The 26,319-nt window shown below is 46.0% G+C and overlaps 2 protein-coding genes and 1 pseudogene across 2 annotated transcripts; 1 reads left to right on the top strand and 2 right to left on the bottom strand.

The window, feature by feature from the left end:
* Positions 1-1,456: 1,456 nt before the first annotated feature.
* Positions 1,457-14,540, bottom strand: LOC136957865 (zinc finger protein 91-like; annotated as a pseudogene).
* Positions 9,269-10,200, top strand: LOC136959262 (collagen alpha-1(X) chain-like). Its single transcript, XM_067253548.1, has 5 exons — positions 9,269-9,319; positions 9,412-9,519; positions 9,595-9,741; positions 9,878-9,985; positions 10,085-10,200. The coding sequence occupies exons 2-5, from the start codon at positions 9,426-9,428 to the stop codon at positions 10,198-10,200; spliced, it is 465 nt and encodes a 154-aa protein (XP_067109649.1). The 5' UTR covers positions 9,269-9,319; positions 9,412-9,425.
* Positions 14,541-17,495: 2,955 nt separating the features above from the next.
* ttf2 (transcription termination factor, RNA polymerase II) lies at positions 17,496-26,267 on the bottom strand. Its single transcript, XM_067256902.1, has 23 exons — positions 26,192-26,267; positions 25,875-25,983; positions 25,693-25,779; positions 25,422-25,491; positions 24,277-25,203; positions 24,045-24,165; positions 23,729-23,902; positions 23,432-23,589; positions 23,201-23,282; positions 22,027-22,143; positions 21,685-21,835; positions 21,424-21,529; positions 21,045-21,229; positions 20,524-20,677; positions 20,315-20,406; positions 20,100-20,179; positions 19,796-19,929; positions 19,324-19,494; positions 19,144-19,202; positions 18,902-19,055; positions 18,480-18,562; positions 18,266-18,340; positions 17,496-18,013 (listed from the first exon to the last, which is right to left on the bottom strand). The coding sequence occupies exons 1-23, from the start codon at positions 26,217-26,219 to the stop codon at positions 17,869-17,871; spliced, it is 3,462 nt and encodes a 1,153-aa protein (XP_067113003.1). The 5' UTR covers positions 26,220-26,267; the 3' UTR covers positions 17,496-17,868.
* Positions 26,268-26,319: the final 52 nt, after the last annotated feature.

Below are 26,319 nucleotides of genomic sequence, written 5' to 3'. Positions count from 1 at the left end.
TGATGTCTGTACGAAGAAGGGCTCTCTGAAAATGACCGGAGCACTCTTTTAAACAGTAGTTTCAGACAGTTACATAATCAGTTCAGTAGTTTATGTCTATCAAAAGAGGAACTCCACAATATGCAAGAAAGCAAAAAGGAAACAGGTTGCAGAACTTTGTTTTTTTACAATCGCTATGACACTTCTTTCAATACCTTTAACAAGTTCCCTAAACTCTTAACACAGTTAGCACAACAGCCGTCTGTGTAGGCTATACAATTAACACATTTCTTGTTGCTTTGACACAAAATGCATAGAGTAAACACAAATTTCAAATGCTTGAACTTCTTTTACACACAAGCTCAACCAAGACCAAAACAATCAATTTTTAGGGACTAATTTACCAATGCTTTCACACTATATGTCAGAACAGATAACATCATGTTCATGATCAACTTATTGGCTAAAGTCAAAGTGAACAGCTGTTCATATTGTGAATTGAAACACAAATATATCCCCTGTATTTTATTCTATTGCTACTGAGAAAAAGCTGGTTGAAGTAATGCAAATACTGTAAATCACAGCTGATTCCCAACTAGGAAACACTCAGATGTTGAGGTTCTTTCAATCACATGACCATATGGTACATATAAAGAGGACCTCTTTGGACTGATCTTGTGTGGAAAAAGAACAATATAGAGCAACACAAAGAAAGTAAGAATACAGTTACTATGCCTGCACGAGGGAGAGGGAGACAATTACCAGGACAAGGGAGAGGAAGACAAGTACCAGGACAAGGGAGAGGAAGACAAGTACCAGGACAAGGGAGAGGAAGACAAGTACCAGGACAAGGGAGAGGAGTTAGAATGTGTGGTGGTGCTCAGAGAAGGGCCAGAGCTAGTGTAATACTGTAAATGGAAGCTATATTGCATATTTCTTGCAGTAATGTCCTGTTGCAAATGAAGCCTTTACTGCAGCAATTATGTTTCTGTCTTTTCTTCAATACAGTAACCGTACATTCTATAAAGCTTCTCTGAGATGGGTCATTCATTTTTTGTTCTGAATTTCTGCATCAAAAGAAACAAAATTCATGCATTTACAAAACAAAAATGTAGAGAGGCTTCAAAAGAAACTGCATTGCAAACACAATCTATAATCCATATACTGTGAGACCTGACACATACCTGCATAAATGAATGCAGTTTCTGTAATTCCATCTGATGTTAGTGGTTTTTATGACATTGTGCTATGATTGACTAAATGTTCCTGTGAAAAGAGAACGTGTGTTAGTGTTTGGTAGACATGGTGTCATGTTTAGTGTATTTTTGTGTTATGACAATTAGTGTTTGAGTTTAGTTTACAATGTGTGATTTTGAGCATGAAATTAATAATTTTGCCAATTGTGTGTGGTAGGTGTGTTGGTGCATTAAGAGTTTAGAAAACTTTATAAAGGTATTGAAAAAACTGTCATAACGATTGTAAAAAAACTGTAATACAGATGTTCAACACTAGAGACGGAGCTTAAGACAAGAAAAGGGAACTTGTGTTGAAGAATCCATGCTATGTGGGCAAAACAACCAGGGTCAAACAGTCTAATTTGTTAGACGTTTGGTCAGCAAGCGGAAACTTAAGCAATACTGTCTTAGGCCAAAAGGTTAATCTAGCTTTACAGAAGTTAAAACTTAAACAAAAAAATGTCTAGGCAAAAGAATATTATAGACATCTTAAAGAAAGTAATTTTCTATTACAACCCCTTTGTTTCAGAACCATCCAGGAGGCAGGAGAGAAGGGTGTAAACTGCTGTTATCAGGCTATCATCTTGTAAATAGGACAATAAACCCTTTTGTTTCAGAACCATGCAGTCTCTTGACCCTTTACTTGCAAATGTAAATACAGAGAAGTGTGTTGTATTCTTCAACAATGGATAAAGATCAGTGTGCATTGGACGACTTATCATCAAATTCAAATCAAGAGAACAAATAGAAGAAACCTTGGGAGGAGCAGTTCAGTGCTCCCCTCCTCCAAAGACAGTTGGTGAACAAAAGGTGCAGAACACAGGCTGTTCCCTGTCCCTCGCCCTGTTTGCATGTGTGTTCTGTCTTGTGTGTTTGTCTAGTTTTACGGTGTTTCCCCCTAGACAAGGTTCCTAACACAGGCTAAAAAGTATTACATCAATAAAAGTTGGACAACAAAATGGAAGAAACCTTGGGAGGAGCAGTCTAACAGCAGAGGATTTTAGATTTTTTAGGTGTAGGCCGGTAGTTCTGTGGGTCATACAGAAGTTCTCTCAGGTGGTGACTGCTGGGACAGCTTGACCCCAGACATCACGGCTTTGGGGTTTTTCTACTGTGGACACGGATGTGACTCTTCAGATGGCCATTTGTTTTACCTGAATAGTCACAGAGGTCACAGCTGTAGGGCTTCTCTCCAGTGTGGATCCTGCTGTGAACTGTGACACTGCTATTACTGCTAAAGGTTTTATCACAGAGGTCACAGCTGTAGGGCTTCTCTCCAGTGTGGATTCTGCGGTGAACTGTGACACTGCTAGCACAGCTAAAGGTTTTATCACAGAGGTCACAGCTGTAGGGCTTCTCTCCAGTGTGGATTTTGCGGTGAACTGTGACACTGCTATTACTTCTAAAGGTTTTATCACAGAGGTCACAGCTGTAGGGCTTCTCTCCAGTGTGGATTCTGCGGTGAACTGTGACACTGCTAGCACAGCTAAAGGTTTTATCACAGAGGTCACAGCTGTAGGGCTTCTCTCCAGTGTGGATCCTGCTATGAGCTCTGACCTGGCCAGCCTGGCTAAAGGATTTACCACAGACGTCACAGCTGTAGGGCTTCTCTCCAGTGTGGATTCTGCGGTGAACTGTGACACTGCTAGCACAGCTAAAGGTTTTATCACAGAGGTCACAGCTGTAGGGCTTCTCTCCAGTGTGGATCCTGCTGTGAACTATGAAACTTCTATACCTGCTAAAGGTTTTATCACAGAGGTAACAACTGTAGCACTTCTCTCCAGTGTGGATCCTGCTGTGAACTATGAAATTTCTATACCTGCTAAAGGTTTTATCACAGAAGTAACAGCTGTAGCACTTCTCTCCAGTGTGGATTCTGCTGTGAACTGTGAAACTGTTAGCATGGCTAAAGGTTTTAGCACAGAGGTCACAGCTGTAGGGCTTCTCTCCAGTGTGGAGTCTGCGGTGAACTGTGACACTGCTAGCACAGCTAAAGGTTTTATCACAGAGGTCACAGCTGTAGGGCTTCTCTCCAGTGTGGATTCTGCGGTGAACTGTGACACTGTTATTACTGCTAAAGGTTTTATCACAGAGGTCACAGCTGTAGGGCTTCTCTCCAGTGTGGATTCTACGGTGAACTGTGAAACTGCTATTACTGCTAAAGGTTTTACCACAGAGGTCACAGCTGTAGGGCTTCTCTCCAGTGTGGATTCTGCGGTGATCTGTGAAATTGCTAGCACGGCTAAAGGTTTTACCACAGAGGTCACAGCTATAGGGCTTCTCTCCAGTGTGGATCCTGCTATGAGCTCTGAAATGACCAGCCTTGCTAAAGGTTTTTCCACAGAGGTCACAGCTGTAGGGCTTCTCTCCAGTGTGGGTCCTGCGGTGAACTGTGAAATTGGCAGCCTGGCTAAAGGTTTTATCACAGAGGTCACAGCTGTAGGGCTTCTCTCCAGTGTGGATTCTGCGGTGAATTGTTAAACTGCTAGCACGGCTAAAGGTTTTACCACAAAGGTCACAGCTGTAGGACTTCTCTCCAGTGTGGATCTTCATGTGCTTCTTAAGGTTACTAGATGAGGAAAGGCTCTTCCCACATGTATCACAGTGATATGTCTCCATAACTCAGCTCTCTCTTTGTTCTCTGTCTGGTCTCTCTGGATCCTGTATCTAGAGTCTGGAAGCTTGTTTCTCTGGTTGATCCTCTGTGTGGTTACTGCTGTGTCTGGTTGAGTCTCTCTATGGTTGAGTCTATCTCTGTAGTCTCTCTGGAGCCTTAAGGTGTCTAGTCTCCGCCCATGATCAAGTATGATTGGCCAGTAGGGGATCTGGAAGAAACAGTTCCAAGTTAATGACAACTCAGCTTTCACATATGTAGGAACTCTTTTGTCTGTCATAATGTCCACTTTGCATATGTAATGTTGATCATTTGGTGAGAGGTGGAAGTTTCTCTGATTTATCTTTTACTGGAGAAACTCACAACACTGATAAAAACGTAATCTCTGGCATACAACTCCTCATACTAATTTGGTTTTCTTCAAAATAATAATAGCCTATTTGATTAATTACTACACAGTAAGGATAACATGTAAATTAACAATAAAATGACTGGATTGTAATTGCAAAGTTTTAAATCCAATAATATTAACATACTATATTGCATGTGTCTCATTTTCTATTTCAAAATGGATAGTTACAACATAGAAAATAAATGACAGAATGTTTATGAGCACTCAACTTATATTGGCCGGGTTTCCCAGATTCGTTAAGAAGCTCTTAACGCTAAGAGCTTCTTAGGAGCGTTCTAACGAATCTGGGAAACCCGGCCATTGGCTCTACCGCAGCAATACAGAATCAAATCAAAATGTATTTGTATAACCCTTTTTACACGCAAGAATGTCACAGAGGGCTTCACATACGCCCATAGAACTGCCCCTCAACCAACCTAAACCCTCCAGGAAGACAAGGAAAAACTCACTGGAGGAGAAAAATTTGAAGAAACATTGGGAGAAGCAATTCAGTGAGGGATCCCCTCCTCCAGAGACGGTTGGTGAAAGAGAGGAGCAGAACACAGGCTTAACATAGTCATACAGCAGGGAAATGTCAATGTGTTTTGAAACACCAAAATCCATTGTTCAACTTGGTTAGATGTGGGAAGGGACCGGGACTGAGAGTAAATACCTTGAGACTCACAAGACTGTCTGCATCTACATAACATAAAATCATATTACACACACTTTCCACAACGTACTAACAAATCCCCATTAATAAAGACAAACACTGAATCTAGCTAACAACACAATCGAAGTAAAGCTAGGCTAGCTAGAGCTAGCTACTGTAGCACCGAAATGAGTTTAAAACCAAGCACAACGTCGCAAATCCTGGATACAACGCCAAAAGCAACGCATATAATGCTACAGTAGCACTTACCTTCATAGCTGTTCAAACAGAGCTTAACTTTAGCCTACGTATCTCCATGATAAACTACATTGATTTAGAGCTCACGTAACCGTGGATACAAACAAAATACTTGCAGTATTTTGTGTTTCAAAGGTGCAGTTGCACCTTTGAAACACCAGGTGACACCATAAAGGTAAAAAGGCTATAATGATAGGATTCTTCTCAATCAGTTTACATTTCATACTGCTTGAAGCTGTTTGCTTGCGGGTCAAGATAGTAGCCTTGGTAACCACATTTGAGAAAAGTTGACCAAATATGTTCATTACTGCTTATGTAGTTGATGTGATGGATGAGCTGGTAAGAGATCAGTCTGATTGCGGGTCATTCAGTTGGTGTTTAGGAACCCATACCCTGTGATTTCGGCGGGTCTGTACTGCACAGCAGGAGAGCCAGGGGAACCAGAGCAAGATGGAGACATAGGTCCACCTAGGGGTAGAGGATTGCCAGGTTACAAAGGTGACTTTTGGTTATTTATTAATTTGTTTGTTGATTGATTCACTTATCTTTCATGCACATTGTTTAGTAAATGTCATTGATCATATAAATATAGTACAAAGTTAGCTTTTGGCTTCCTCATCTTCCCCATCACAGCATGAGTTCCAAATAAAATTGGGAAAAAATGTACTAATGACTGTCCTCCATTTAGTCTTTTCCTTCCCTGGCCCCCTTTGTGCCCAGTAACCCTGGAGCACCTGGAGAGAAGGGCGATGCCGGAGAACAAGGTAATGTTGCCTAACCACTGTCTTCTCACCGGGGTTGGGGTTGTTTTTTTTTTAATCCAGTAATGAAGAAATGAAGAACATGTATGTGCTCTCAAAGACTCGCTGGTGGGACAGGTCCCCCTGGGTACAGAGGACTTTCTGGACCTGACGGCGCAAAGGGACAGAAAGGAGACTTAGGGCAGGCAGGACCTACTGGAATCAAAGGTATTTTTTGGTAGGGCCAATAGGATTCACTGGACCACTGGGCCTATCAGGACCTAAGGGAGTTCCAGGGCCACCTGGTCCAACTGGATTAACAGGTACCAGAAACAGACAATATGCAAATCCATATTCCTTGTATCTCAACGTCAGTTTTATAGGTGCTGATGGTGGTAACTATATTAGATCGAAAGGATTGTGTCAGTTGTTAATCATTGAGGAAATAGTATTACATGACGTGCATAGTTTGAAGGACTGCCATTGCCCAGGTGAAGCAGGTTTGCCAGGTTACCCGGGGATTAAAGGGGAGTGTGGAGAGAGTGGTGCTACAGGCAGACCTGGATCTCCTGGATCCCCCCTGTGGAGTGTGAAAGCGGGGCCAAAGGAATTGCAGGGGCCCCTGGACCAGTAGGGGACATAGGCCCTCCAGGTAAGTACTGCCTACATGTATGTGTTCATTACAGGCACCTGTGATGAGGAAAAACTATGATTTGGTCTGTTGGCAGGCATTCAGGTCATTCTGTGTGTGGGTGTATCAGGTTGTGCTGGTGTGAAAGGGGATGTCAGGAGGGGACTCAGGTGTACCAGGAGCTGATGGACAGAAATGTTAGAGAAACAGTATACTGTATGTGTTTCCCAAAGCATGATCCGAGGTAGCTACACACTGTCATTCCCCTCTTAGGGAGTAAGGCCGAATCCCAATACTGTCTTACCCCTACCCCTTAGTTTTGCGCATTCACATGAGATTAAGTGGTGTCCCAATACTCTTTTTGAGCAAGGGGTAGGGCTAAGACGAAGGGGTATACACCCCTTAAAACCAAGTGTTTTCGGGAGCTTACTTGAAACCTAGGGGTATGTGAATCCTGCTCAACCTGCAACAATGGCAGACAAATCATCCAGAGTCCCATAAAAGTAATATTTTCGGCTTAAATAATTGATTAAAAAATTATGACAGTCTTGTTTTTTGCTGTACACAGTCCTGTACATGTATATTTGCAACCATGTTCTTAATTGAAATTTTTTTTTAAATTGCTAGTTTTCTACGCTAACATTACATTGCTGATTTGCACAACAGTCTTGCATTTCTCTGATTAGCCTTGAATGGACTCCATGCATGTCTACAGTTTAACTAAACTCCATTAGCAGCTGTGAAGCACGGAGACAGACTCCAAGAGAGAAGGTACGCCAAAGGGTTTTAATAGCACCCTTTGGTACAAAACAAAAAAACATTAACAAAAACTGAGTTACGTCGGTGTGTTTCTTGTTCTCCCAGGGTCTCTTCCATCAGCCCTCCTGGCTCATGTGGTTGGTCTCGTTTCTCCTACGGCGAGTCTGTGTCGCACAAAACCATGTCTAACCCCATATTGCCCCTGTTTGTCCCCTTTTGTACCCACCAGGTGTGAGGTAGATGAGGAACAGGTGTGCCTCGTTGAGGCTTTGCTCCTGTAACGAGGCCAACGGGCTGCCAGGCCCATGGCTGACAAGGCCCCCTTGTCACACAGCGAAGACATCAATAGACATCGATATACGTACCCAAGTGGTGTCTCATTTCATAGGGCTATGTAGCCCTTACCTCTCAGTTTCGAGGGCTAGGGCTAAACTAAGGGCTAGGGATAAGGGGTAGTGGTAAGACAGCGTATTGGGATTCGGCCTAAGGGTGTTATGGGAAGACAGGGTGAGCCAGGGGGTTGGTGGACCCACTGGTGTGGATGCTGGACCTCTTGGGCCATCTGGCTCCTGTGGGCAGCAGGGGGGGACACTGGCCTACCAGGTTTTACGGGCCAGAGGGGCATCACCGGCTTCCCTGGAGAACCTGGAGACCAGGTAGATTTATCTCTGAGGGATCTATAACTGCCTCCTCCCATAGCTCCATCTGGTGAGAAAGGTGATCAAGGAAAACCAGGATTTTCAGGCGCACCAGGGCCCAAAGGGTCGCCTGGCCCTCCAGGATCCATTGGGCCACCTGGTCCTCCAGGTAAGAACATGCATGGGAAAGCCTTGTAGACAGACAGACACACAGTGGCCTGTGGAGCAGCAATGGTGTCCTCACTCCTTTCTCACTGGCAGGTGTCTTCGGACCACCAGGACCAGGGAGGCCGGGGGCCGAGAGCCCCCAAGGAAATCTGGGAGGGCCCGGTCCCAAGGGAGAGCAGGGTCCCCAGAGACTCAAAGTTTTGTTTGAGTAGAATTGAGAAGAGATTTGTTTTTAAATCATATATATACTTTTTTTTTTCAACATTAAAACAACAAATTTTACAAAAGTACAAAGTTGGCCTTGCTGAAATGTTTCTTTTTTTTATGAATTGTTGGTATTGACTGAAAAATATGCCGTACTCTCAAATCAGAAAATGCATTAAACAAAATCAACTCAAAATAGGGAGTCAGATGGCTGAGCGGTGAGGGAGTCGGGCTAGTAATCTGAAGGTTGCCAGTTCGATTCCCAGCCGTGCAAAATGACGTTGTGTCCTTGGGCAAGGCACTTCACCCTACTTGCGTCGGGGGGAATGTCCCTGTACATACTGTCGCTCTGGATAAGAGCGTCTGCTAAATGACTAAATGTAAAAGGCAAAAGCATCAAAGCAATGGAAGCCAACAGACTGAATAAACTTAGATTAGAATGGTCAAGTCAACTGATAAAGAGTTAAATCTCATACTCATACTTGCTACCAGGTCTCCCAGGGCCGCTGGGCCTACATGGGCTGGATGGGCTGAAGGGTGTGAAGGGAGTTGGAACAAGAGGTAAGTAGGAGGAAAAAGTTGAAAAAAAAATTGTGTAATTTTTTTGGTTGCCCAAAAATATTGAAAACATTTGTGAAAAAGGTTTTGAAAATATATATATTTTTTAAAGTTTGCAAAATCGTTTCTCAAAAATATTTTTTTGTTGTTGAAAAAATAAGGTTACATTATTGATGTGTACTTCTTTACTTTAACTTCAGTAAAAAAGTGTAGTCAATAATTCCAGAGTCTTTTTAAACATGAGTATCTTTACGTGTACTTGAGTGAAGGATGTGTGAACTTCTGCCATCTCTGAGTAGGAGTCTGAAGAAAGGAGAGAATTATATTAAAACTTGGATTGACACCCACACACATATGTTTCAGGACCTGGTGTGCCAGGAACCCCAGGGTATGTGGGGCCAACAGGAGACAAGGGATCCAGAGGCTGTCAAGGCTCCCAGTGGCCAATCCAGTCTGGGCCACTGGGGCCAAAGGGCCAATCAGGATTCACAGGTACAGATATCAAACATATTGGCAACCTAGATGTCTGTGTCTGTAAAGTCGACTTCTGTGACATGGTGTGACAACCGTATCTCCCTGTGCAGGTAGTCCAGGACCTATGGGTGCCACAGGCCAGCCAGGTGTTGACTGTACCAACCCCATTCCAGGGCACTGTGGAGAGGAAGGCTTCCCTGGGCGAGATGGAAACTCTGGTCAGAACTCCCCCCCAACCCACCCTGTACCGTTTTCTTGTCATGCAAAGTTATTATGTTGTTATTTTAATTCAGGACCACCTGGTGACATTGGGCTTGCTCTACCAATGACTGAAGACGAGGGAGCTAATGGTGCACCTGGGTCTCCTGGGCTGAAGGGGGAGAAGGGGTCTCCAGGAGTCTATGGGCTACCTGGCATTGCAGGATTACCTGGCTTCAAAGGTAACCCTTACTCTATAGCCAGCTGGTATTATGTTCGTAATTACTAATCTATTAGTTTAACCTTCATTGCTGTCAAATATATTGATGTTGACATGTGCTGTATCATGTCTAAACATGTGGGTGGCATTTTCCTTAGGTGAGATTGGTAGTCCTGGGTTAATGGGGATTCCCGGACACACAGGCCCCTCTGGAACTTGCGGCCCACCTGGATGTAAGGGGGCCCATGGCCAAAAGGGAGACCCAGGTGAGTTAATGGTGGTTATTTTGAACAATGGACACAACTGTAAACTAACGAAACACTACTACCTCCTCCACTCTGTCTGACTTAGTCCTCTATCCACAGGACCAAAAGGAGAAGTATGGGTAGTGATCTCTACGGGGGACGCATTAGCCCCTCCCGGGCCCCCAGGAGCCCCAGGTCTACCAGACAAGAAGGCTTTCCTGGAGCTCCAGGAGTAAATGACAGAGACGGACCTAAAGGTGAGGTCTAAAAACAGAAAGACCATAATCTTCATTATAAGGCATTAAAAGACTGCATGCACCGATTTGCATAATACTCTTGCAGGGAGGAATGGACCTTTGGGGTCCCCAAGTTTTCCTGGGCCAGATGGTCTTCCAGGTCCAGGTGGGACCCCTTTGAATCAGAATCAGAATGTGATTTATTCGCCATGAAAGTTTGCACAGACAAGGAATTTGCTTTGGCAGGAAGGTGCATACAATAAACATATACCTAAAATTTAAATATGTGGACTAACTATACTAAGGGTACATAAACTAACAGTATTAAGTGGGATTAGAATAGAATTAAATATACAATAAAATAAAATATAAATTTCCGTAAATTACATTATAAAGATACAAAAATACAAATATTACAAAAAATGTACAAAAAATTTAATGCAGTGCAAAAAGCAGTGTGTTTTAAGCAAGAAGTCATTAGAGTCAGTGTGGTCCCTTGGCCTTGTTGAAGAGGCCAACAGCGGAAGGGAAGAAACTGTTTTTGTGGCGTGAGGTATTGGTCCTGATGGACCGCAGCCTTCTGCCGGAGGGGAGTGACTGAAACAGGGAGTGTCCAGGGTGGGAGGAGTCGGCCACAATCTTCCTCGCTCGCCTCAGGGTCCTCGAGGTGTGCAGGTCCTCGAGGGTAGGCAGATTGCAGCCAATCACCTTCTCAGCAGTACGGATGATACGCTGCAGTCTGCTCTTGTCCTTGGCAGTGGCAGCAGCGTACCAGACGGTGATGGAGGAGGTGAGGATGGACTCAATGATGGCTGAGTAGAAGTGCACCATCATTGTCTTTGGCAGGTTGAACTTCTTCAGCTGCCGAAGGAAGTACATCCTCTGTTGTGCTTTCTTGATGAGGGAGCTGATGTTCAGTTCCCACTTGAGGTCCTGGGAGAGGATAGTGCCCAGGAAGCGGAAGGACTCCACAGTGTTGACTGGGGAGTCACACAGGGTGATGGGGTTGAGTGGGGCTGTGTTCCTCCTGAAGTCCACAACCATCTCCACTGTCTTAAGAGCATTGAGCTCTAAGTTGTTCTGGCTGCACCAGGTCACCAGGTTGGCCACTTCCCACCTATAATCAGACTCGTCTCCACCAGAGATGAGCCCAATAAGGGTGGTGTCGTCCGCAAACTTCAGGAGTTTGACGGACGGATAGAAGTATGGGTAGTGATCTCTACGGGGAACGCATTAGCCCCTCCCGGGCCCCCAGGAGCCCCAGGTCTACCAGCCAAGAAGGCTTTCCTGGAGCTCCAGGAGTAAATGACAGAGACGGAGACAGAGGAGCTCAGGGAGATAGGGGGGTCTTGGGTCTACAGGGTGAGTCACAACTTCCGACGTTTACAGAGACTTAAAGGTTGGTTAGAATTGTCAAATGTGTATTGTAGAGCAACATATTTGTTACCACTACCTTACTACAAATATTGAACAAAGTTTTATTCTGATCCCATAAAAGTACTGTTGAAAGCTATAAGTTAGCTCTTCTTCCTTGGTAAAGCACTGCAGAAAAATTCCATTCATGCGACAAACCTGATTTAGCCTAGTCCATCCAAACCCGGCAGAGTGCAGCAGATTATGTCCGGTGAGGATTGCATTCTATTGAAACAAATGGACTAAAAAATTTAAGAAAAACGTACATATCGTGATATATAGCCTACCGTTACCGTCCGTGCTATAACGTAAATCTTAGGACATAGGGCTACTGCCCAGCACATATCTGTTCCAGTCTTCATCTTGCAGTGAGGTAGGAGAGAAGGGTGTAAACTGCCCTGTTATAAGGCTATCATCTGGTAAATAGGACAATAAACCCTCTGGTGGAATTTTATCATTAAAAGTCTGAGGTCAGAAGAATGTGCCTTTGCCTTCTGCTTCTGTTTATTCTTGCAGCAAGGAGGAGCAGTTCTAAAACAGTACCATAGTGATGTCTGTACAAAGAAGGGCTCTCTGAAAATTACCTGAGCACTCTTTTAAACAGTAGTTCCAGACAGTTACATAATCAGTTCAGTAGTTTATGTCTATCAAAAGAGGAACTCCACAATATGCAAGAAAGCAAAAAGGAAACAGGTTGCAGAACTTAATACAGATGTTCAACACTAGAGACAAGCTTAAGAGCTTAAGACAAGAAAAAGGAACTTGTGTTGAAGAATCCATGCTGTGTGGACAAAACAACCAGGGTCAAACAGTCTAATTTGTTAGACGTTTGGTCAGCAAGCGGAAACTTGAGCAATACTGTCTTAGGCCAAAAGGTTAATCTAGCTTTACAGAAGTTAAAACTTAAACAAAAAATGTCTAGGCAAAAGAATAGTATAGACATCTTTTTCATCATAATTTTCTATTACAACCCTTTTATTTCAGAACCATCCAGGAGGCAGGAGAGAAGGGTGTAAACTGCTGTTATCAGGCTATCATCTTGTAAATAGGACAATAAACCCTTTTGTTTCAGAACCATCCAGTCTCTTGACCCTTTACTTGCAAATGTAAATACAGAGAAGTGTGTTGTATTCTTCAACAATGGATAAAGATCAGTGTGCATTGGACGACTTATCATCAAATTCAAATCAAGTTTATTTGTATAGCCATTTTTACAAGCAATGTCACAGAGGGCTTGACATAAGCCCATAGAACTACCCCTAACCAACCGTAACCCTTTAGAAAGACAAGGAAAATTTGAGAACAAATAGAAGAAACCTTGCGAGGAGCAGTTCAGTGCTCCCCTCCTCCAAAGACAGTTGGTGAACAAAAGGTGCAGAACACAGGTTGTTCCCTGTCCCTCGCCCTGTTTGCATGTGTGTTCTGTCTTGTGTGTTTGTCTAGTGTTACAGCGTTTCTCCCTAGACAAGGTTCCTAACACAGGCTAAAAAGTATTACATCAATAAAAGTTGATCAACAAAATGGAAGAAACCTTGGGAGGAGCAGTCTAACAGCAGAGGATTTTCGATTTTTTAGTTGTAGGCCGGTTGTTCTTCCAGCTGTGGGTCATACAGAAGTTCTCTCAGGTGGTGACTGCTGGGACAGTTTGGCCCTAGACATCACTGCTTTGGGGGTTTTCTATTGTGGACACGCAGGTGACACTTCAGATGGCTACTTGTTTTACCTGAATAGTCACAGAGGTCACAGCTGTAGGGCTTCTCTCCAGTGTGGATCCTGCTGTGAACTGTTAAATTGCCAGCACGGCTAAAGGTTTTACCACAGAGGTCACAGCTGTGGGGCTTCTCTCCAGTGTGGATTCTGAGGTGAGTTCTCAAAGTGGAAGCCTGACTAAAGGTTTTACCACAGAGGTCACAGCTGTAGGGCTTCTCTCCAGTGTGGATCCTGCTATGAGCTCTGAAAGGGCCAGCCTGGCTAAAGGTTTTACCACAGAGGTCACAGCTGTAGAGATTCTCTCCAGTGTGGATTCTGCGGTGAATTGTTAAACTGCTAGCACGGCTAAAGGTTTTACCACAGAGGTCCAGCTGTAGGGATTCTCTCCAGTGTGGATTCTGCGGTGAATTGTTAAACTGCTAGCACGGCTAAAGGTTTTACCACAGAGGTCACAGCTGTAGGGCTTCTCTCCAGTGTGGGTTCTGCGGTGATCTGTGAAACTGTTAGCATGGCTAAAGGTTTTACCACAGAGGTCACAGCTGTAGGGCTTCTCTCCAGTGTGGATTCTGCAGTGATCTGTGAAACTGCTAGCACTGCTAAAGGTTTTACCACAGAGGTCACAGCTGTAGGGCTTCTCTCCAGTGTGGGTTCTGCGGTGAATTGTGAAACTGTTAACACGGCTAAAGGTTTTATCACAGAGGTCACAGCTGTAGGGCTTCTCTCCAGTGTGGATCCTGAGGTGATTTCTCAAAGTGGAAGTCTGGCCAAAGGTTTTACCACAGAGGTCACAGCTGTAGGGCTTCTCTCCAGTGTGGATTCTGCGGTGAATTGTTAAACTGCTAGCACGGCTAAAGGTTTTACCACAGAGGTCACAGCTGTAGGGCTTCTCTCCAGTGTGGATCTTCATGTGCATCTTGAGGCTTCTGGATGAGGAAAGGCTCTGTCTGGTCTCTCTGGATCCTGTATCTAGTCTCTGGAAGCTTGTTTCTCTCTGGTTGATCCTCTGTCTGGTTACTGCTGTTTCTGGTTGAGTCTCTGTATGGTTGAGTCTCTCTCTGTAGTCTCTCTGGTCGAGTCTCTGTAGTCTCTCTGGAGCCTTAAGGTGTCTTCTCTGTCAAGTCTCCGCCCATGATCAAGTATGATTGGCCAGTAGGGGATCTGGAAGAAACAGTTCCAAGTTAGAGAACTCAGATTTTACATTTGAAGAAACTCTTTTGTCTGTCGTAATGTTCACTTTGCATATGTAATGTTGATCATTTGGTGAGAGGTGTATGTTTCTCTGATTTATTTTTACTGGAGAAACGCAGAACACTCGTAGATAAAAACGTTATCTCTGGCATACAACTCCTCATAGTAATTTGGTTTTCTTCAAAATAATAATAGCCTATATGATTAATTACTACACAATAAGCATTACATCTAAATTAACAATAAAATGACTTTGGATTGGAATTGCAAAGTTTTAAATCCAAAAATATTAATATACTCTATTGCATGTGTCTTATTTACTATTTAAATAAGGAAAGTTACAACATAGAAAATAAATTACGGAGTGTTTATGAGCACTCAACCAGAGCCTGTTTAAGGAGAGCCTGTCCACTCCACTGTACCTAATTGTGTTGCAGTTCCACCATAGTTCCACTGGGGGTGATCGCGAGCGACTTGTCATGACATGCTTCGATAGCCAAACAAATGTCCTGGTGCACGTAACTCTGTCAGACTATTGCATTTTGTACTTCTGTCGATCAATTTCTTGTTAGTTACTGCATCCATTCATTAACGAAGTGTAGTACCAACCCTTTCCGTTTTGAGTTAATGTAATGTGTTTTTGAGTTCATGTAAGGTTGTTTCCCATTTGGGGGAGCGTGTCCTTGTATTGGGGGGAGGTGAGCAAGTCATCCTATTTGGGGGGAGTTGACTGGTATTTGGGGGGAGTGTTTTCATTTAGGGGCTGCACTCATGTTAGTGGGTGTGATTTGCATTTCAGGGCCACCGTAAGAAGTCCATTAAAGGCTTCTTCCGCAGGATCTCTGCAGCTCTCTCCAAGGCGTTCTGTTGTAGCTGCATGACTCACCAGTAGAGGCAGCCGCCTGCTTCCTGACCTGACTTCGGCGACAGAGAGAACCTGTCCCTTCAACAACCACCGTAGCCATTTCCCACTCTAAAATGCATAGAGCTAGTAATACTTCTAATGTTTTAATAAAGAAAAAAAACATTGGCATTTATTTCATACCTCCCTTGTAATTGCTAAGCTGTTTGTGTTTAGGGTTGTGACATCTCCATATCAGGACTACAGCCACACAGAGGCCAATTATTGTGTGTCACATTAATAGTACACATCCACTTTACTTTAGCATTTATAAAGTTTTTAGACACATATAGTTTGGTCAAGTTTGTCTGTGTTGAGATTGTTAGGTATTTCAGGATAACTTACTTACTTAACTTACTGTTTCACAATTAACATTGTTTACGTATTTTTGTCATTAGATTTCTTATTGATCCCCAGTGGTCTCATCTGCTCACACATCTTTGCCCACACACAGGTGTGTTTGTATGCAAGGGGGGTGCTTGTCTTATTCTTTTATCAAAGAGGAAGATGAGGGAGGGAGAAGCAGAAGAGTGCAGGGGAGAAAAGGGCAGAATGAAGAATGAGGAGAGAGTGGAAGAAGGAGGAGAGAGGAGGGGAGAAACAGGGGATTGTAGGAGGGGAATGGGGGTGTTATCAAACAGTGGTTCTCACACGCCATAAATCAATATCACCAGGGAATCATGAGTTTCTTCACAAAGGTGAAGAAACGTTACAATTGAATTAACATATCCATGAAGATAAATATACATTTGTCTCAATGTGCTCCTGTATGCTTCAGCAAATGACATGGATAACAGATAACCTTATGAGACGCACACTACTTCCTGCTTTGCCCTGGAGATGCTGCCAACAGTGAGAATGGTCCATCCCTACCAGGTTCTGGGGCCAAAGTCCTGAGGAGCAGGTCCACCTTCTCTGGAGCAGCTCAGGTTCAGGGCAATCATCTTTCTGTGCTTGACTGCCAGGGCCTCCCCAGCTGTCTGCATCTCCTGTCAAATGATCCATATGTAAAGACATCCCTGTCGTATTTCCTTACGATGTCACAAAGGTGTCTGAGAACCAGGGGCCGGTTGCACAAAACACCATGAGTTTTCCCCTTTGGTGTTCATGTACTCCATGTGTATGTACACACTGTACTGTGTGTTTAAGCAGGTGTGTGCATGCATAAGTGTGTGATATACATAGTGACAAGAGATCTTCCTGGAACTCGACTGTTACAGGAAGTGTAAGTCTAACAGGAAGTGTGTTACAGGAAGTGTTATAGTTGTCCTGGACTCTCCTGTCCAGCCCTGGGCGTTCCATATCGAGCCCCTGCTCTCCTCTCCCTCACCCAGATTGCTTTGATTCTTCCATTCACCCATTCCAAACAGAGTGCACCATTCTCCCCTCTTAGCCAGGCTATTACGGCGTGAGAGAGCGCTGTAATGAAAGACGAGATGGCGAAGAGAGGAGAGGACCATTTCTACACAGGATTGCCCTTAAATCTTAGTCTTGATTCAACTGTTTCAACTAGGCTACATGAGGCACCCACATCCCTATTATCCTACCTCTTGCTCTAAGGAAAATAAGAACCCTGTTTCATTCTACACATTCACAGTTTTTAAGTGTAAATAAGCAGCAACAAATGTATGGTGTATGCTTATAGATCTATGCTATCTTAGTAAGTATGCAATAGCAAGTATGCGTACACTTATGAAAACTTTTGTCTATTCTGGTTGGACGTTCGATATTAGTTCAAACAATAAGTCTGAAGGTGATATAGTAAAAATAACATGGCCCCAGCTGCAGTGGTTGCAAGCACACCTCACAATTTCCCCAGATATTGTGCCCTTTCTAGTTTAATAAGTTATACTTATTTAACATCTTTATTTGAATATGGCAAAAGTTTCTTTTAGCTTAAGATTTCTTCCCATTCCAACTTTTACTGCTATTTAGGAGAACTTTTAGTGGTAAGACAAAATGTTCTGAATGTGGCCCCATATCATAAACTAAGTTGTAACCATTTTGTCTACCTACTTTGAGCTTGTTTTGCTTGCCTTGCCCCCCCCTAAATATGTAAATATTACAAATGGTAAGGTTTTTGTAATAGTAGATCATGTTTGTTTTATTCTATCAACATTACATAACCAAGAATAATTTGACACTGATAAAAGGAACATGCATTGGAAGGTCGAAGGAGCAAACATGTCTGATCCGCACAAACATAAACAAGTACAATAAATAAACATTTAGTAACATGATAAAGCAGGCTCTTTTAAGTATCCGTCAACAACCAAGGCATCATGGAAAGTGCTGACCAAATTCTGTAGAAGCAGTAACGGTAGTAAACTTTAATAGTTTAACACTGGTATGTAGTTAACATATTATTAAAGCTCTTGTAGGTAAAACAGCTGCTCACAGTGGAGTGTGTGGCTCTGTACAGGTATGAGACAGCAGCAGTCCTGACCTCCAGGTGCTCAGACCCCAAAGATGACCCTCAGGTCGGCCAGGGAGAGCTTGGTGAAGGAGCCTCCAGTCCCAGAGAGGACCTTCTGGGCCAGCTCCTTCTTCTTCTCCTGCAAGGTGGAGATCTTGTCCTCCACTGTGCCTTCACACACAAACCTGGACCAGGAGCCACTATGTCAATATCAGGTTGACACTGTTATCCTATACACTCCTGCTGGAGCCCTGCCCTCACCTCTATCAGACCTGTCCACTCCTGCTATATCCCTGCCCTCACCTCCATCAGCCCTGTCCACTCCTGCTATATCCCTGCCCTCACCTCCATCAGCCCGTGCCCATGCTGCTATATCCCTGCCCTCACCTCCATCAGCCCTGTCCACTCCTGCTATATCCCTGCCTTCACCTCCTCACCTGTGGATAGTAACGTCTCTGTGCTGGCCCACTCTGTAGATGCGGTCACACGCCTGGTCCTCCAGAGCCGGGTTCCTAGCAGAAGTCACACCCGACCAGGGGTCAAAGGTCGGAGCCCTACAAAACATTGACCCCCCCCCCCCCCCCTAAAAAACAACACACTCGAAAATATGCAGCCCCAGAATCAGGGAGGGCAGGTGTGTGTGTGCCTCACCAGTGCATGTCCATAAGGAAGAGGTGATTTCCACCGATCAAGTTGATGCCCACTCCTCCAGCACACAGGGACACCAGCATCACCTACAACACAGGGAGTCAGGTGGCTGAGCGGTTAGGGAAGCAGGCTAGTAATCTGAAGGTTGCCAGTTCGATTCCCGTCCGTGCAAAATGACGTTGTGTCCTTGGGCAAGGCACTTCACCCATCTTGCCTCGGGGGAATGTCCCTGTACTTACTGTAAGTCGCTCTGGATAAGAGCGTCTGCTAAATTACTAAATGTAAACACAAGTTAACATCACTCACACAAACCCAGTCGCCTGCACTGTAAGACAGACAGACACACAGGTCTATTTGTTACACAGTAACACCCCCCCCCCCAGCAGGCTGTGGTCTAGTGCTGTGCTCAGGGTCATGTCTAGTACCTGTGCTCCTTTAGGGTTGGTGTTGAACTCCTCCACCAGGTCCATGCGGCGCTTCGGGTTGACGGTGCCGTCAATGACAGCGAAGCGCAAGCCCATCGCCCTGAGATGCACTGCCACGATGTGGAGCATGCTGGTCCACTGGGACACGATCACACTGTGGCGCACAGAGGCACACTTTAAGTTTTCATGTCCACAGAGACGCGTGTATGCAGCACCGGGGTGTGAGGTTCAGGTGGAGTGACCTTTTCTGATCGTCGCTCCTCCTCCGGATCTCCTTCAGCTCGGTGAGGATGGCGGAGATCTAAAACCCAACACAACACGGATACCATGGGACCGCATACAAATAAGACACCTTAAGACACACTAAAAGCAGCCTTCTCAGTCATCAGAGCCCTAGCGTCTGGGCTGCCGGGCCTCGTCACCTTGGTGCTCTCCGTCGTGTCCTCAAACAGCCGGGAGGCGAAGCGGCTGCCGTTGAGGGACACAGTGTCTTCGGGGTCGTGAGCGGAGGGTTCGGCCAGACACAGGGCGCTCAGCTGCTCCTCCAGGGACAGACTGACGCCGTCCCCCTGCAGCTCTGTCTGGTCCAGGGTCTGGGGGGGCGGATACGCACACACACACGTACCAATTACTAATAGAGCTCAGTGAGATCCAGTCTTTGGGCCATTGCAGAAGCGTCACTTGCTTTGCATAAAAGGAAGCTGTGTGTGTTTATCAAGTGAGACCCTCAGTAAATATGTATCTGCATGTAACCGATGGAAAGATGGAAACATATGTGTGCAGCAGTGTAAGAGTTTGTGTACCTGTTGGTATTGTGAGTGCGAGTCAGAGCGTATGCATGTGTGTGTACGTGTAGCTGTGTGTGTGTGAACGCGTGCTGGGCTGTGTGCGAACCTTCTTCAGCAGGGACAGGTGGCAGCAGCACTGTCGGAGGCGCAGCAGCAGAGACAGGATGTGGACGGTGCTGGAGGCCTGGGGCTGCTGGGAGGACAGGGGCTCTGTCTGGGACAGGCCAAATTCCTGCGCCACTGGACACAGACACGTACACACCAACTCATGTTCAAATTCAGAGAGCAGAGGGCAGACACATACTAGTCTAAGGCCACACATCCTTGCCTAAGGACAACAGATATCAGACACTTTATCCGACACTGATATAAACAGGTATCAGGCAGCGAGGATGGGCTTGACCCCTGACCTTTATTAAAGGGATTGGAGTTGCTCCCCTTCTTGACCTCTCCTCCCTCGTGTCTCTTCAGATAGTTCTGCAGCGTAGATCTAGGATAACAGAGCAGCTTTAAACCTGCTACCAGAGGCTGGCATGGTGTTTGCTGTCTGAGAAACTATGTTTGCTGTAGCAGGGAAATCTGAACAGTCTGCCATCACTCTGTCTAAAGTAAGATTAGTTGTTACCTAGAACGTGCAAACACCACGTCATAAACAGACTGCTCCTCTTCTGACAGCTTTAGTCGATGCACCTGGCAGGTCCTGTCAGGGAGAGACACCTGCAGCACGGAGAGATTCCAGAAAGTGTGTGTGTTAGCTTGTTTTTTGGAATGTGTGCGTGTTTATTAGTGTGAGTCTATGTGTATATTGGGGTGTGTGTAGCGATGCGTGTGTACCAGAGGTTTGCCGGCGGAGTCCCGCTGGTCCTTGGTGCGTCGGAGCAGCAGAGCCCTGGTCAGGAGGTTGAGTCTCTCTCCTCCTCGCTTGGAGCCGTTGTCCACCTGAGCCTTCCACAGCTTGAACTCATCAAAGGGAGAGCAGCGCAGGAACCTGCAACACAGTACAGCTCATTGCACACGCTCAGAGCAGCACAGCTCACTGGACACGCTCAGAGCAGCACAGCTCCCTGCACACTCTCAGAGCAGCACAGCTCACTGCACACGCTCAGAGCAGCACAGCTCCCTGCACACGCTCAGAGCAGCACAGCTCACTGCACACGCTCAGAGCAGCACAGCTCACTGCACACGCTCAGAGCAGCACAGCTCCCTGCACACGCTCAGAGCAGCACAGCTCACTGCACACGCTCAGAGCAGCACAGCTCACTGCACACGCTCAGAGCAGCAGAGCTCCCTGCACACGCTCAGAGAGAGCAACACAACTTTGGACATGACCGAGGCTGCATGATGAGGTGGCTTACTTGAGCAGGGAGTACATGTCCAGCAGGTTGTTCTGGATGGGCGTCCCTGTGACGGCCCACCGTGCCCGGGCCCTCAGCTTACACACTGCCAGGGAGGTCTGGACCTTGGGGTTCTTGATGTTGTGGGCCTCGTCCAGAACCACACGGGCCCAGGACACACGCATCAGGGGGGCGTGGTCAGAATGCTGGGGGGCGGGAACAGAATGTGAGTGGCAGTTGACATGTCTGGGTACTACACCAGTCCCTCCTAGCCTAGAGTTATGACCACTGATGTCCTACCCCAGCCCCGCCTCTCAGTTAAAACCATCCCCAGTCCCACCTTTATGTTAGAGCCAACCCCGGTCTTACACCCCTGTCTGGTGTGTGAACAGGTGCGTACCACATGGTCAGCATCAGCGCTAGGCTTCTCTGCATCCTCCTTCTGGACCGGGATCTCCTTGGAGACCAGACTGTAGGTGGTCACCACGATGTCATGCTCAGCAAGCCTGGTGGAAATAGGAGAGCAACATAAGTGTGTTGGCGAATTAAGCTGATTCTGGTTGTGTGCGTGTGTGTGTGTGAATATGCATTGCTGTGTGTGCGTATATGCATTGCTGTGTGTGTGTGTGTGCGCGCTTGTGAGCAATAGCTTGGGTCTCACACGCTGGCCCTCCTCTGGCGGTTGGGTCCGTGGTACAGACACACACTCAGCTTCCCGCTCTTCACGTGTCTCGTGACCTCGTTCTTCCAGTGGTGCACCAGGGAGGCGGGGCAGATGATCAGGGTGCCCTGGGACACCACCTGGGTGGAGTCTGACACACACACAAACACACATATATGATATCTAGCATACATATGACCTTTACTATACAGACTAATAAATACTGTAGCCTACAGTATTAGAATACTGGAACACTGGTAGTAACATATGACAGTTGATAATGAACAGATAAATCATGCCATATTGCTACTGATAGAGTATGTGACACAGGGTTACAGTTACCGTTCTTGGAGAGCCAAGCATCTGGTTTAGTCTCCTCCTCGTCTCCTTTCTTCTTTTTCTTCTGGGCCAGTATGAGGGCGATCATCGTGAGGGTCTTCCCCAGACCCATGTCATCCGCTAGGGGAAACAAGGCATGCATAAAGCTTCTTCTGACTCTCCATACAAGAGCAGCTGGAGATCTAGGGGACCAAGGTGGTCGTTACACCACTGCTGTCGTCCGAAATATCTAGACTGCGGTGCCCCCTTGTGGATAATAGTGATACTACACTTCAAACTCCTGCACAAACGACCTCACAGAACAAACAATGCGTTATCCTCAAAATCAAAGCCCTAAAAACACGTTAAGGAGTAAGCATACGTTGTGGCGTGAATTGATTGACGTTATGTACTAAAAACTAAAGTGACGGGATGTCCATAAACAGTGGAAAGGGCCGAGCTCTACGTGTCATTATTTAATGGGTTGTACTTTGTCTTAAACAGTCAGAATCAGAAAGGGATTTATTCGCCATGAAAGTTTGCACAGACAAGGAATTTGCTTTGGCAGGAAGGTGCATACAATAAACATATACCTAAAATTTAAATATGTGGACTAACTATACTAAGGGTACATAAACTAGCAGTACTAAGTGGGATTAGAATAGAATTAAATATACAATAAAATATAAGTTGCAGTCTCATGAGAAGTGGCGACTGAATGGGAAAACCCCATATTCTCAGGGGATAGAAAAGAGGCGTATTGCCAGAGTTTAGTAGGAGAAACCATAGAACGGAAGCCAGGAAAAGGAGCTAGTTCTCCTTTTTCAGTATACATGACCCCCAGAGGAGGAGAAAAGGGAACAGAAAGCAGGTCGAGCTGACCTTAGACTGATAACGAGCAGGTACCCATGACTGCATCATGAAAAGGTAAATGACCTGTGAGAAAGTGTGGGATAATATTGAGAAAGTTGTATGTAGGGAGGGGGAATTTCCTCATTCTTCCTATAAATATGTGCTTGATCTTAGAAGTCTGTAGCGTTTTTGTATTCCTGTATCTACTGCTGCTTTGCTGAATAAACCGTCAAGCTGCCTTGATTTTGAAAGACATTCCACTCCGAGTTTTTCTTTTGACCCAAAACCCTTCTGATGAATGAAAATATCCAACAAATATAGAAACAGGAAGCTATGAGATGATTACCCAGAATTCCTCCGCCGGGCATCTGAGTCTCTCTCCAGAGCAGCCAGGCCAGCGCCCTCTTCTGGTGGGGCAGCAGAGGCACCTGGCCATGGAGAATAGACATGAAACACCTCACTGCAACATTATACAGGTTACCTCAACATTAACACTGCGGGGTTTGTCAAAGAGTATCTTTATGCCCTGTGTATCTGTGGTGGTACCAGCTTGCTGTGTGTGTTTCTGGGTCGGTACCTTGATGCCGCGTGGGTCGGGGACCTCAGCGTTGGGCCCGGGGCAGGACTCCAGAGAGCTGTGCAGGTGGTCGATAGCCTCGCAGGTAGCGTTCTTTACCGCCAGCAGACGGTTGTCCGTCATCCTGCCTCCATAGAACGCCTGGTTCTGGGGCGTGGCTATACGCATGGAGACAGGGCAGAACTCGTTCCAGAACCAGCTGTTTGTTTGTGATACCTACGGCAGGCGATGCAAAGAAACATGCTGGAGAGGCCCCATGACGGGTGTGGCCTGCCTCCATGTTGAGTGTGGCCCTACCTCCATGCGGGTTGTGGCCCTGGTTGAGTTCTAGCCCCAAGGCTCCTCCTGAGGCCTGGTGCTGGGGGGGTGGAGGGCCGCCGGGCAGAAACACTGTGCCACCCTTGCGGCCGAACGGGTTGGACTGGCTGGCAGCGGGTGTTGGCTGGGCCTCACCCTGTCCTCTCTGAGGCTCTGAACGCAAACACAACAATGAATAGACAACGTCCTCATGAGTCATTTTCCATGGGGCTGGAAGCATAGTTTGTGTTGTTTTTGTTTGGGGGGGGGGGGGGGGGGGGTCACTGAGAGCTGCTGCTAAGGGCTAGGGTCTCACCTGGCTGGGAGGCAGTGACCAGACTCAGGGACTCCAGAGCATCCTCCAGGTCCTTGACCTGAGTCTTCAGCCTCTCTCCTTTATCTGGGAGGGCAGACACATTCACCACTGATAGAGTGGCCTAGGGAGGGAGGGAGGGATGGAGAGAGAGAAAAGAAGGAAACGGAGAGTACGTGTTAGAGATGAAGAGTTTCATGGCCTGCAGGGTTAGTGTGAGTGTATTGTGCTTTACCTTCTTTTGTTTGAGCTGGGCCGTGAGCTGGCTATGGAGGGCATGGGGGTCGTCTGGCTGACCCGTGACCTGAGAGGCAGACTGGAACCCTGCAAAGGATGTCAGGGTTTTCTGGACCAGAGCCACTGGAGGGGTCTGCTGTGGGCCAGGTTTCACCGACACAAACTGGACATCATCATCATCGCTTTGTGACTCGGCCTTGCTCTGTCGAGGGGTGCAGCTCCTCTCTGCTCTCCCAGATCTCGTTGGATCTTCTCTTGTTTGAGCGGAGAAAGGCTTGTCACATGGTGGGGTGGCAGTGTTCTCTGCATCACCAACGGAGTGTCGGTCTTTGGAGGAAGTGGCGTTCCGGTCAGGAAAAACTGTTTTCCTCTCACCCGAGCATGGCTTTTTCCCAGCATGCTTGTCAGTACCTTTGAGCACATCAATAGTTGGAGAGTCTTCATCTTGACTGTCTAAGGCAGAGTGTGTGTCGTTAGTCGGCTGATTCTCGTCGCTAGAAATTGCTTCTTCACCTCCTCTCAGGTCTCCTCTGTTGGAACCATGCTCTTTCACTTCTGCTGCCGTTTCCTGAGGTGGTGTTCTGTCTTTCTTCTCTTCATCAGAGACCCTCTTCTTTATCTTCATTCCTGCTGGAAGCTGTGTACCTCTCCAGGTTTCCGATGGACTCGACTTCCCGCTTTCCTTATCCCGTCCTTTCCCCTCGACACCTCGACTTTCCACACTCTCTTTATCCCTACTTCTCTGATGCATTATCTTCTCTGCTTTCCTGTCATCCCCCTTCCCCTGGTCCTTCCCGTTCTGGAGTGTTCTCCACTCCGAGGTGGAGTCTGGCTGGCTGGGGGCCTTGAAGGGGTTCCTGACGTGAGCCAGGCTGGGAGGCTGCAGCAGGGGGTCAGACACGGGGCTCCGCTTCTCCTTCTCTGGCTGCAGAAATAGGACACACGTCAAACACCAATGACACTTACAACAAAGATGTTATAAAAGGTTGTCTCGTTTCTCTAAATGCACACATAAGGGATATCTTGTCATGCGTGTTCCCTTAATAAAATATACTTGATGTACTGGGGACAGTGGTGGCCTGATCGTTTCCAGGTTAAAGTGAGTGATCAAGACTTTCAATAGTAACAATAGGAAGGGCTTACCATGGTCCAGGGAATATTCCCGCACCATTTCTGCCCTGCAGTCTTCCCCTCCACACAGCGATAATACAACCTGACAGCAGAGGCAACAAAACACACCTTTTTACTTCATCACATAATAGAGCAAAGCATGATGGGAGTGAAAGACACACACATGGAGAGGGACAGAAACATGGGGACAGACACAAAGACACCCAGAGAGACAGGCACAGACAGAGGGACACACTGAGAAACGCTCCTTCAGAAAGACATGCACAGACAGACAGAGACAAACCTGTAGCATTGTTGCTGCTGGATGGGTATGAGGGTTTGTAGATCCACAATAGAACTCTCGTGATTCAGACAGTGTGATGGAGGGATGCTGAGGGTTGTATACAACATTTTGTCATTCCAAGTACATCATAGTTTCTATGTATTTCTGTGAGACTAAAATAAACTGCAGCGCAGAGCCCTTACCTGGCTTCTTGAATGAAAGCACACGTGCCTTGTCGCTCGCTGCACATGTAAAAACTCTTGCCCTTATTGGGTCCATCCTTCACCCCGGTCTTCAGCATGCACATTCTATCTGGCAGAGGAGAATATGCATTCAGTAACATTCTTTACTTACTAACGAGTGGGTGTCGCTTAAGTGGGAAGAAGCCCAACATGAACACTTGGATTTTCATTATCATCCTTTGGCCTTCTAAAGACATCGCTCGTTTGAAAATGATGTGTCAATATACATAAAATCTATCTATTTAATGTTGAATGGAATACATAGGTAGCCTACTTACTGTGGACAGTGCATTTAACCTTCTCCATTCTCCCGAAAAGTTTATACTGTAATCCGCTGAAGTGAAAACGAGCTAGTGCATTGAATTTGTATAAACCAATAGAATGTAAGCACAGCCAATCATTACCG

The sequence above is a fragment of the Osmerus mordax genome, chromosome 2, assembly GCF_038355195.1.
Source record: "Osmerus mordax isolate fOsmMor3 chromosome 2, fOsmMor3.pri, whole genome shotgun sequence".
NCBI classification, from domain to species: Eukaryota; Metazoa; Chordata; class Actinopteri; order Osmeriformes; family Osmeridae; genus Osmerus; species Osmerus mordax.
Note: the sequence above shows the minus strand (reverse complement) of the source record. Positions and strands in the feature narration are given on the sequence as shown.

Excerpts from the sequence above, each read along its gene's own strand:
- LOC136959262 (XM_067253548.1), top strand. The coding sequence starts at position 9,426 with ATGGGTGCCACAGGCCAGCCAGGTGTTGACTGTACCAACCCCATTCCA. Across the intron at positions 9,520-9,594 it reads TGGGCGAGATGGAAACTCTG|GACCACCTGGTGACATTGGG; the intron begins GTCAGAACTCCC and ends ATTTTAATTCAG. Across the intron at positions 9,742-9,877 it reads AGGATTACCTGGCTTCAAAG|GTGAGATTGGTAGTCCTGGG; the intron begins GTAACCCTTACT and ends CATTTTCCTTAG.
- ttf2 (XM_067256902.1), bottom strand. The coding sequence starts at position 26,219 with ATGGAGAAGGTTAAATGCACTGTCCACA. Across the intron at positions 22,144-23,200 it reads GCCCGGCGGAGGAATTCTGG|CGGATGACATGGGTCTGGGG; the intron begins GTAATCATCTCA and ends TGTTTCCCCTAG. Across the intron at positions 21,530-21,684 it reads CGCCAGAGGAGGGCCAGCGT|GCTTGCTGAGCATGACATCG; the intron begins GTGAGACCCAAG and ends TATTTCCACCAG.